The sequence below is a fragment of the Podarcis tiliguerta genome, assembly GCF_965153285.1.
Source record: "Podarcis tiliguerta genome assembly, chromosome: 2".
NCBI lineage: Eukaryota > Metazoa > Chordata > Lepidosauria > Squamata > Lacertidae > Podarcis > Podarcis tiliguerta.
The window spans coordinates 83,951,561-83,964,137 of record NC_139535.1 but is presented as its reverse complement, the minus strand read 5'-3'; the positions used below and the strand labels follow the sequence as shown (position 1 = coordinate 83,964,137).

General features: G+C 45.0%; 2 protein-coding genes across 2 annotated transcripts in view; one reads left to right on the top strand and one right to left on the bottom strand.

Annotated features, from left to right (window-relative positions):
* LOC310671975 (heparan sulfate glucosamine 3-O-sulfotransferase 3A1-like) overlaps positions 1 to 2,315 on the bottom strand; it is a 69,964-nt gene extending 67,649 nt beyond the window's left edge. The window contains exon 1 of the mRNA XM_083428431.1: positions 595 to 2,315. Coding sequence (XP_083284557.1) covers positions 595 to 992 — 398 coding nt within the window. The 5' untranslated portion in view covers positions 993 to 2,315. The remainder of the gene's footprint in view (positions 1 to 594) is intronic.
* Positions 1 to 12,577, top strand: part of TRIM16 (tripartite motif containing 16) — a 680,679-nt gene that overhangs the window by 280,554 nt on the left and 387,548 nt on the right. The window lies entirely within an intron of this gene.

Sequence of the window (12,577 nt, the reverse complement as noted above, 5' to 3'; positions counted from 1 at the left end):
GATGGGGGGGGGGGGAGAGACTGGTCTAGGCAGAGCATCACACACATTTCCTTAAGAGGAACCCAAGCAAGTTTAGGAATACTCTTGCCATTGTTCAAAGGCCCAGAAGTAATTCTGCCCTCTATGACCTGGCCAGTCCTGGAATATGCAAATCAATCAGTGTTTCTGAACATATACAAATGATATTTCCCTCAGCATTAAATAACCACAGCATGTCCCATACACTTCAAATTAAAAAGCAGTGCTTCCAAGGCAGAAATGAGAGTTTTAAGACCCTCAGCATTACCACAAATAATAATCAAAAGCTATACATGTTTACGCAGGAGAAAGTATTAGTGTTCATAGGGGTTAGGAATTCCCAATGTAAGTATGCATGGCTTTCTGCTGCCCACAGTTGGATGCATGGCACTGAGTGACAGGACGCCTAAGTTCATATCTCTGTACTGGATTCCCCTTAATTGCCCACACAATATTTCTCAAGAGTAGCAGGACTGAATCCGGATTCACACAAGAGTAAGGAAGGGGGGAGAAGGGGCGCCTAGTCCCTCTCCTGAGCCAAGCCAACGTTCAAGAGCAGCGCATCCTCATCCATACCTGTACCAAGCGAGTCCCCGGCCATAGTTCCGATCGAAGAAGTGCGGCTCGGCGCCCGCCGCCCTCACGTCCGGGTGGACCCGCAGGAACTCAAGCAGCGCCCTCGTGCCGCCCTTCTTCACGCCGATGATCACCGCCTGCGGCAGCCGCTTGGTGCCCTCTCCCGCCGCCTGGGGCTGCAGCGAAGGGTCGCGGGGCGTGGCGGCGCCCTCGTCGCCTGGCGCGAGCGGGATCGGGGCCGGCTCTCTGGTGAGGACGCGCGCAGCCCCGGCCAGGCAGTAACTGGCGTAGAGAGACATGAGGAGCGAGCCGAGGACCAGCAGCAGCTTCCGCAGGGCGCGCCGGGGCAGGGGCTCTGGGCCAGGCGCTGAGGCGGGGGGCACCCCTCCCCGGGCCATGCTAGGCGGCCCCCCGCGCCGGGGCCATCGCTCCCTACGCTCAGCCCCTTAGCCCTGCCTGGCGGGGAGCGGGCAACCCCATCATGGACGGCTCGGATCGGGGTCCGCTGACGGGTTTGGGGGGATGGGGTGGGGAGCAAGGGCAGAAGGCGCAGCTGGTTTCCCCCCGTGCGCGGAGCTTCACGGGCGCATCATCCCAGCGGCCAGGCGTTGGAGTCGGGCGGGGGTTGGGGTCTGGGCACCTGGGCTTAAGCCAGGCCTTCGAGGGAGCCTCGCAGCAGCCCAGCCGCTGCGAAAGGGGCGGGTAGCATCAACTCCAGCTGGGAGGCGAGTTTGGCGCATCTCCGGTCAAAGCGCAGCCAAGGAGCAGCGCGCCTGAGCGCGGGGAAAACACTGCCAGGCGCCTCTCGTAGGGAGCGCGGCGCATCCAGGCGGAGATCGGAAGCGCGGCCAGATCCGGGAGGCACCCGCTGGAGGAGGATGCGCTCAAGGTTTCAAGCAGAGGATCTGCCACCGAGAGGGCTCTCCTCTCCCTGCCACAGCGTCTGTCGGCCGCCCAGGCTGAGATCCCGGGTGATCGTTGCTGCTGATGGAGGAAAGAAGAGAAACCAGTCCCACCCCGGTCTGCTGGAGCTTTGTGCGCAGCAGAAGAAGAAACAAACCAGTCCTGAGCCGGCAACTCTTCCCAAGCCACCTCGGGTCGCAGATGCTGCCGCGCGCGGCGTTGCTTTTCCGCCGCTCCTCGCTCGGATTTTGCGCGCTCCTTAGCTGTCCAGCAGCAGCGCCCACCTCGCGCGGACGGGTAGGCGAAAATCCTCCCAATCGCCTGTCACCTTTCTTTCCTGCGGGGCTCCCTTTTCCCGGCTGCTCCAGCGGCTACCACACGTGGAGCTCTTGATTGTAGCAAAAACTTCTCCGAAAGGCACCTCCGAAGCTTGAGCGACGGGCCCAGGAGCCAACGGAACGTTGGCAAAAGCAAAGTGGGCGGAGATGCCTTTCAGAGAGGACTCTGAATGGAGGCGGAGAAAGTAGTAGTTGGGACACACCCCGCGCAGTCACTTGGGATAGGGAGGGAGTTACTTTTGGGAGATACAGTACTTCTCCAACCACCACCTTCGAAATTCAGAGCTGGAGAGGTATAGCTACTGCCAACTTCAGAAGCACTTCTGAAGCCTGATCCTGCTCATGCTATTTACTCGGATGTGAATTCCACTCATTTTTCTGGGTTTATGAAACCATTTCTCTGGGTTTATGAAATCCAGTGGTGTAATGGTAAATTCTCAAGTGCAGACACCTTTCATGACAGATCCGCAAAACCACACAAAACTATAAGGCAATTTTTTTTTGACCACTGCAGATATTCTGACTTCAGTACTAAGCCTTCCCTTCCCTCACCCTACCTCCCGCTGTGCTTTACAGAAGAGCTCTGGTGGACTCAAAAGCTTACCCCCTATTTTGTAACATCTTGGTTGGTCATAATAAAAGGATTTGGGAATATTTCAAAAAGAAAGTGTCAGTGTAACACTTAGCCATGCGTGCTAATGTAGCCTTAGATTAGATGGCGAGTTTCTTCCTGAGAAAAGCTTATTTGCCATGCAGAGGATTTGCAAATAGCCCATCAGGAGATGACATTATTGGTCCTGCTGTGAAATAAGTGGTAATGATGCACGGATGCAACTACATAACACTTAGGTAAAGGCTATGTGTGCTCTTTGCTCAGAGAAAACTCACTGAAATTAATGAACATGACAAATTTAAGTAAGTCTCTCTGAGTAAAACTTTATGACCACACGTATAAAAAGTCCATACACCCTCACATCCTTGCAACATCTCTAAATAGCAGGTTTTTCCCAGTTTTACAGATGGGGGAAACTGAACCTATTGCAGCAAGTGTTTTGTGTAGAATCATTCAGTGGTTGCATGGCAAAGCAAGCAATGTAAACCTAGGACTCAGTCTGGGTGCTCTGCTCACTTGGTCATACTGCCAATAGTCTCTGGCCAAGTGTAGGCAAATGGTGTTGGAGAATTGGGCTGTAATATTTTAACATTAACCATTTTAACATTCTAGCTCCCCCCCCCCCAGCAACCAGATACAAGAACAGGGAGATATTCTTTACTATCAACAGTTGTTTGGGAAAGGGGATTTTTCTGCAATCTCCAATAACCATCAAGTTAAGTGGGTAGGTGGGAAATAAAATTAGCAAGAAAGAAGAAGGGTGAATAGGAGCTCCTGAACAAATTGCCCCATGAATATCTGACAGCAGACTAACTGCTTTCTACATGGGTGCCGTAACTATGAAGCTAACTGTGAATCAGAGCTGTAGAATTTTATACAACTGACTGTAATCCACTAACTGAGAGCCATTATTTGCTTTGTCCCAACTCCCAACTAGGAAGCCACACTTTCAAAAGGTCATAGAAGCACATGAGCAGGAGCAAAGGAGGGCAAAGAAGATAGGCAGCAAGGTTGAGGTTGGGTGGGGGGAGGCTTAAAGAGAGGCTGAAAGAACTGGAGAAGACTGGAGAGGGGACACACACGACAGCAGATTTCACATACCCAAAGGGCTCTCACGAAGGGAGAGAGCAAACACTTGTTCTCTGATGGTCCAGAAGGCAAGACGAGGTCTCATGAGCTGAAGCTACAGGAGGGTGGATTTTGATTGAAATGTTCTGAAAAACACATTAAGGGTAAGAGCCATTTGAAAATAGAATCAATTACTTTAGAGGTGATGGGATCTCCCATCTTGGAGAACTCTAGACAGAGGCTGGACCACCATCTTTGGGGAATTGTTCCAGCTCTGGATTTACTGCATCAGGCAAGGAGCTAGACCAGGTGGCCTAGAAGATTCAGAGAAACGCATTCTAGGATTCTCTGATCTTGCTTCGGGGCAGGAATCCTGTGCCTTTAAACTGTTGTGCAACAGGTACATGAAAGTTAACTGTGAAAGCCTTTCCATCTTGGAGGAGCTGTTAAAGTCACAGGAACCACACTAGAAAATATGCAAGGTGAAAAGCAAAATGAGTGCAAAAAGTCACCTTTATAGTGATAAAAGTCCCAAGGTGATACTGCACTCACTCATAGATATCACTTGTTCCAGCACAACACCCACGTTCCTTGGATATTCTAACACACTGTGTGGCACACACCTTCCTCCTAACCTCTGCAAGTGTTGCTCAATGCTTATCAGTGTGGAGATCCTCTATTAATGTGTCCCCCAGCAACTTTTTGCATAAATTGATGTAGATCCAGCAGAATTATACATCTGAGGGCACCTATTTCCACACACAGATCACCGTGGCTATACTAGGAATATATATATTTTTGTTCTTTTTATATTCCTCTCATCACTTAAACTGTTCTGCTTGAGGAGTGAATAACATATAGTAATTTCTTTGCATTTCAGCCGAAAATGCCTGATAGTAAGGGCATCATTATTTCATAGCCTGCAGGGAAGTCCTTTTCACTTGAAATGGCTTCCATAGATTTTAAGAATTGAAGACAAACGGTACTCACGAAACATTTGACTCAGATCTCCTCGTGTTTATTTGCTGTTTGAATTTAGCTTTGATGCTGAACTTCAGCGGCTTAGAAAAATGTATCCAGTAATGAAATATCTTCTACTGCTGTGAACCAGCTGATTTCAGTGGGAGACCTGAACTTGCACAAACCTACAATTGTACCCACACTAATGAGACAGTGAGGCTGCAACACAAATGCCCTTACTTGGGTGTAAGTGCCATTAAAATCGGTTCTAGCTTCCAAGCTGGATTCAGAAGCAGCCCCAGACTATGAGCCTCTGTTTTCAAGGGGAATGGCAGTCCATTCAAACCAGTCTGAACTCCATCCGTACCCTAGCAGTTCTATAGAGCAGAAGAACCTCAGGCCTGTATACCTGAAGGAGCGTCTCCACCCACATCGTTCAGCCCAGTCACTGAGGTCCAGCTCCAAGGGCCTTCTGGCGGTTCCCTCACTGTGAGAAGCCAAGTTACAGGGAACCAGGCAGAGGGCCTTTTTGGTAATGGCACCCACCCTATGGAATGCCCTCCCAGCAGATGTCAAGGCAATAAGCAACTATCTTACTTTTAAAAGACATCTGAAGACAGTAGTGTTTAGGGAAGTTTTTAATGTTTAATGCTGTATTGTGCTTTTAATATTCGGTTGGGAGCCGCCCAGAGTGGCTGGGGAAACCCAGCCAGCTGGGCGGGGTATAAATAATAAAAAATCATCATCATCATCATCATCATCATCATCAGCAGCAGCAGCAGCTAGGGGTTTGTTCAGCACCAGTTTAGCATCTAAATATTCTCCTTGCAGATCAAAATGGCTGTGGATATTTTGCAATATCCAGGCAAAATTGACAGTCAAGATTCTATCAGGAACTCCAGCATCTTGCTCAAAAATAAAATGTTGGAGACCTATCTGGGCATCACCCAACTCAGCAAGGTTCATGGAGGGGTTGTTGTTTTTTTTAAAAAAAGAAAAAAGTACAGGTCTTACCACAACCCATTGGAGTGATGCCCTCCTGTAAGGAGTTATTTATTTACTACTTTATCCACTTTGTCCATCTCAGGCAGCTTCCATCAGCCAATAAGGGCAAGACTCAAACACAAAGTTGGGTAGCTTCACCTCACCAAACACTATATACTCTCCTGCCCCATTTGATTGCCTCATGTATACTTTGGTTGGAAGCATGTGTTCTAATAAGCAAATGGGGACGGGGAGTACACTGAGAATTTGGGATTTCCCCATGCAGAATTCACATGTCCTGTTCTTGAACCCCTGGCTGTTTGATCCACTATCAACAAGGTAGAACAATGTACACCTACAAGATGATTTATAGTGTGAGTATGTCTGTTTTCCCCAGTAGAAAAAAACTGGTGGTAGGCACCTAACATGGGCCCCAATATTTAGAAAAGGCCAAGTCCCCTGTCTTCATGAAAACAGGGATGTAAAATGAGACAAAACTGAGGCATCCTGAATCATTATTTGGTTTGGGGCTGTGTACTGCTGCACATTTAAACATTATTATAATCTTAATTTCTCTACCATGATCTGCGTGGCGTTGGCCTGGGTGTTCCCATGCAATTCAAGCCAGTGAGCTGTTTCCTTAGGCATGAAAGACATTGCAAATGGACTGGTCATTTATACACATTCCTGTGGAAACTGGAAGGCTCTTTGGTTTTGCGTTTCGGAGTCTCCCATCACTTAGACAGGTCTAGAGGTTAAATGGGGAGTTTGGGAGAGAGGGCATGGAGGCTAACACATCCTTACAACTGATTACAAGGTCAAAAGCCAAAGGCAACAACTCCCCCTCTGAAAACTGCACCAGAAGAAAACATGGCATTGTTTGCATCTGAGGAGAGGGGTAAGCTGAGGTTATGGAGAGAAGAGAGAGGCAGATTGATAAGCAAGGGGCGATCTGACCCCATATGGGTTTGAGCAACAAAAGCCCCTTCATCATTTAGAATGAATAGGAACAATAGCAGCAAATGGGGAGGAGCCAGGGCAGTGCGAGTATCTGAGAGCCCAGAGGAAAGGAGTCAATGGAGGCTCCTGTTTTAGCCAAATCCATTATTGAACCGGGTAATCTCCTGGGCATTCTCTCCTTGAAATCAACCAGAAAGTTCAAGGATTTTTCTTTCCTTTCTGGGGAGGAGGGTTTTTCCATTGTGTGTGGACAAATGTTGTTGGGTCGGCTGGGAATTGTGCTGAAATGGTATCTAACTCGTGTCATCCTGGGTGATCTAGCAGAAGCAGCTTCAGGAAACTTAGGCCTCTGGAGCTGAAAGCTGTGTAAATCAGGATTCAACTACTTGACTCTCCCTCTTTTGAGATTCCTTCAGCCTCTTGTGGTTTCTTCCCCAACCCCTAGTCCAAATTTGGAAAAAAGAGAGGTCCCATTTCCCAGGATATGTTCCACTCCAATTCATTTATTCAACAGTAAGCATACATCCAAGTTGCTTGTACACTATTCTGAGCACAGGTGAGGTCATTCAGATGAAACAAAAAGTTGCACAGAGATGTTAATAATAATAATAATAATAATAATAATAATAATAATATTTTATTATATAATAATAAAGTATATAATAATTAATAAATAATAATAAATTTTATTTATACCTCGCCCTCCCCAGCCAAGACTGGGCTCAGGGCGGCTGACAACCAATAATAAAAACAAGTTGATTGAAATACAACTTAATTGATTGAAATACAACTTAAAAAACATGATTAAAATACAATATTAAAACTTTAAAATGCAGCCTTATAAATTCTAGGTATGGAGAGGTTTTGTCTCCTTAGTCTATCCCAGGTGTTAGCAACCTTTTCCAGCCGTGGGCCAGTCCACTATCCCTCAGACCATGTGGTGGGCTAGACTTTTTTGGGGGGGGGGAATTCCTATGCCTCACAAATAACCCAGAGATGCATTTTAAATAAAAGGACAGATTCTACTCATGTAAAAAAACACTGATTCCCAGACCATCCGCGGGCCAGATTGAGAAGGCAATTGGGCCACATCTGGCCCCGGGGCCTTAGGTTGCCTACTCCTAGTATCCAGTCTGACATCCTTTTCCACAAAGGCTAACCAGGCAACTAAGAAAAGCCTGCAAGCAGGGTGTGACATTAACCCTCCCCTGCTGCTACTCCCAAGATTCAGAATCATATTGCCCCTGATACCTAATGTCACAACTGAGAGACTTATCCTCCATGAATTCCTCCAAGTAGTCTATACAACAACTCTGTAAACTAGGCAGGAGCAACTGACACAATGGGACACTGCTGTTTACAAAAATGGGGTGGTGTTTAGCACTTGGGATGATTTGAAGGTCTTCTCTCCTTCAGTTTAAGCACAGTGTCAATTCTGTAGAGCCCTGGAATATTATTATGATTATTTGTTAAAACATAGCAGCAGAGGATTTTTTAAAGCTTCTTATAAGTTTTTTTTTAAAAGAAAATCCTATATTGTTTTGCTTTAACAAAAAATAAATTTTAAAAAATCCAGCTGATAGACAGACCTTCAGAAGACCCTTTCAAAGTACTGCACAAAATTGCACTTTGAAAGGGGCTACTGAAAACCAGCGATCAGCTGGTTGTCAGGTCCTCAAAAGCTCCTTTCAAAGTGCTGTGCAAAATAGTATTTTGAAAGAGGCTTCTGAAGACTCTTGAGGGCATTGAGGTGTCAGGTGATTGATGGGTGGAGAAGATAAAAATCTGGTCAGCTGGGCTAAAAGGGCTTTCCACTTCTGCTCCAGGTTTATCCTTCATGGTGCTTAATAAAATCCACTAGCTCCCCCTCTTGCCCCCCCATTTTACCCAAATCAGCCAATACTTTAAAAAATGGTAGCTAAGGGCCCCCCCTACCCAAGGTCAGGGGACTGCCCGTCTATTATCCCTTCTATAAGTCAAGCACCGATTCTTCCTCTACTTCCCATCTCTTTCTCTCCCTCTCTGCCTTCACGTTATCTGTTGTATGCAAACAAACCACAGATCATTCTTCTCTTCAGGAGACAAACCTTTTGAACAATGTACTTTGTGGTTTATCTTGTAATATGGAAATGTGGGCCACATATTCCTGCTCCCTTTCACTCCTCAGAGTCTGACAAATTAAGGAATTATTAGGATTGAAACACACGTCCCTTGCTTTTTCTCAGTTCCAAGCCAATCACTCCTGATCATCATGTCAGAACAAAATTTATGTGTACTGCAAAGGTTTGCTAAGAAGGAAAAGCTCCATCCACAAAAGACTTTTGTCATTCAGTCTTCTTTTCTTACTATCTTTTACTAATTCATGTTAGGTGGTGGCTGCCTCCCAGATGGCTCTTTGACTGGTGCCAGCCAGCCAGTTGGGATGCGCTGCCCTGCTCCCTTCCCAGGGAGGCTATCAGATGCAAAGTGTTATTGTTTGCCAGAGAAATGCGAGGGCAACTGTTAGAAGATTTTTATTTCACTGTCACCAGTGCAAGGCTGGCAGTACCTTCTCACTGTACATTATACTCTGCTCAGAGTTATATGCCTATAACTGATGAATTTAAAAAAAAAAAGCAAATGACATTCCTAAATAAAACTTATTTAGTCCAAAACTTCATGGCCAGATGAGGAATGTTTTGACTATACAACTTAAAAGGTCCTCATCTGAGGCTAGGCACTGATGGATAGACCTGGTGAAGAATGATACATTGCTAAGGAAGAAAACAGAGATATAGTCTGTTTTCAAAGGATATGGTCAAAGGATTGTCTGAATGATTGAAAGTAACAAAAACATCACTCTATGTTCATTTTGGGAATTCCCAATGGTATTGCCTCATGGATTCTTTGTAGGAGTGACCTAATGATTCATTCAACATTGTTGGAAATACTATGAGTTACATCCACCTAAGGATTCAGCTACATTCGTGAAGATAAAATGCTTTATATGTGTTATAACACTGTGACACCACTGTGGAGTCCTGTCTTTTGCCAACGGGATTTCCCTGTATGAAGTTTACAATGCATTTAACCGAGTAGTTTCTTTGATGTGTCTAGATCTAAGTTCTACTGAAGGCTCACTGAAGTTAATGGAGCCTGTTAGTTTTGTCCATTAATTTCAGAGGGTCCATTCTGAGTAAAACTATTGTTGAATACAACCCTGTGTTCAATGCAGCCCATTTGAGTGTCCACTTGATTATTCAATAGAGCCTCACATAGGGCAATTGCAGTCCAGAAGCACAGACCATAGAGTGGAGAGTTCTGCAAAGGCCAGCTACCAAGGTAAGCTTAGCCAGGAGGTAGGGGCAGAAGCAGAATCTACAGAACCAAGGACAGCTCCTGGGTAGCAGAAAACTTGCTCCATTGTTTTATATCCTCATTCCCTAACAAGAACGCTCTTTTCAAGATTTCGGCCAATCAGTAAGCCACTCTCTTCATCATGGGATGATGTACATCAAAGGGAAGGGGGTAGATCAGCATGGAATGATCAGTCTAGCACTACTATTAAATTTCTCCATCAAATGTGCTATGGTAAGGAAAATTGCTTGCAAAAATATGAGAAATGCCCATTAAATCCTGAGGAACTTTCAGAAAGACTCTTAAAAAAATGCAGACTGATCAGGAAATCTGAACAACTGAATTTAGGATGGGAAAAATAAGACAATGAGAAAAAGTGAAATTGACAGATTCATCTATTCCTATTCATAAGTTGGGAGGCAAACATCTGAAGTAGGAGCCTCCTGTTTTCATGGAAGCTATTCAGATGGTTTAGACTCTAGGCTCTAAATCTCACAGGGTATCTCTGCAAGTACAGGAAGCTCCCCACTTCAGATGTTTCTTTCCAATTTTGGAGGGTGACAATGTGGACACAGAGCTTAGTGTGTTTACCTGATGGTGCGCTGCTTTTACACATGAAATATCTTAAGAGTATCACTTGGACTTCTTGTATAAATGACCCCTCCCTCCTTTTTAAAGGTGTGTCCTGAGACAATTCTGGCTCATTGGGCCACCTTTTGGCATTTGTTTAGATCACATTTCATCCAGCGTTAAGCACCTCTGTCGGGACACTTTCGCCAATTACTTTTCTATCTCCTCGCACAATTTGTCATAATGAGTCAGCACCAAGAATTTATGGGGCTAATAAACTAATGCACCCAGCAAGAAAATCACTCCCTCTGACACATAAACTAGGGAGATTTATAGACCAATATCCTGTATGTTTCCAATGTCACCCAAAGACCACATTTGAAAACCTTGACATACTAAGTTGCATCTCTCCCAGTCCAACAGCCTGTCAGTACAACACCCAGCCCTAATTATAATTATGAGGGCATTGCAATTCCAAGAATGTGAGTATCACTCATGAGAAAGAAATAAAAAGTGACCTAGTACATTTGTATCAGACATGTGGGTTCAAACCCTTCTAGCACAACCCATCAGAAAAGCCTCGCTGGCTACTAGTGGTTACTAGTCTAGTGGTTACTAAGCAAAGGTTGTGGCAAGTTTTAAATTATAATTCTATACAAGCAGTTTGAGGTTATTTTTAAAAATCCACATGAAAATTTGACAGCATTTTAGTGCATTTTTCTCCTAATATAAAAAATTTTGTATGCAGTTTTGACCCTAATACAATGCATTTGGGCATTTTATATTCGCCAATATATGCATTATGCTGCACACCTTTCCCTAATATACACAGTTTTGTAGACATTATTTGGCTGTAGAACTGCAACACAAAATTGAGACAAGTGAGGATTTTGATGGATAATTGTGTTTTGGTTCACGTATTGATTTAAGAAATGCAAATTGGGCAATTTCTCATTTAAATGCCAATAGAATCAAATTTCTTCCCTCTTCCATTGTACAATGTTGAGAGAAGATGCTTTAACTGTACTCAGTAAATGGGCCACAACTGTGCACACTCTAATTGCACAAAGATGCAATCATCTTGGGAAGAGCCTTACATGCTCCTTTTATAACATGATTCCAGTTTTTAAGCATTTGGAGTTAAGATTGTGTTACTCAGTCCTATGACCTTTCGCTTAAGGAGCCAGAGACAGAAAGTTACCCTAAGCAGGCCCCAGGGGGGTTTGGAAAGTACTGAGGGGGGACAAAAGATCTCCCACCACCATCAAATATTCAGTGAGAAAAGTGCTCCGCAAATGCCGTGAGTGGGCATCTGTCATGCACGGATGACAAGCACACATAGTGCCATTTGAGCAAAACTGGCTCCTTGATCTGAAAGGGAGCCTTCAAACTTTGACACCTGGCACACTTCTTCAGGCAGAAGCAAACCTGTTATTCCTTTAAAAATGAATACACTTTAAATAATTAAAAAAGAGAGCCCCCCCCCGGAACAGACACCTGCCTAAAAGCCATCTCTAAGGCCAGATATCTGCAGTGTGTGTTGGGATGGGGAGCTAGCTATAGTTACTCAATAGTGAAGGGAATGCACTTTGTAAATGCACAGAGAGGCCATTCCATCTTTATAACTACTTCACGTGTTTCAGCTGTCCCCATCTTAAACTGATTCTTGCACAGAAGCAGAGGTACCCCTAGTACTTAACAATTCTGAGCAAAAAAATGTCCAAATCCTTGTCATCTTCACTTATTGTGTCAGTAAGAGCTGGATGAATATTCCCTGAATGGACTATCTAATTCTTTGTCTATGATTCTATCTTAATTTCATGTGTATTGGGTTGATCAGCAGCCTTTTGGCTTGCCTTGCAATGCAGAAGGTCTCAAATTAAAGCTTCCTGTCTGGAACCCTGGAGAGATGCTGCTAAGCCAGTGCAAACAATACTAAGTGAGATGAACCAATGGTCTGCCTTGGTATAAGTCAGCTTCCTATGTCCCTGGCTAATAAAGCCTACATGCTAATCCTGTGGCTACTTTTATTTTCAGTCAGTCAGTCAGTGGCAGGCAAGAGCCTCTGTGTGGAGCTAGGCAAGCCTTGTATTTTAATCATTAGTCTGGTAGCAACTGCATGCAGTTGAGTGGATGGAATTCCATGAAAGTGAATGTGCAGGCTGGTGGGGAAGAGACAGTGTGTCCATCCCTCATTGGCACCCAGCATAAGGTAAAGGTAAAGGTACCCCTGCCCGTACGGGCCAGTCTT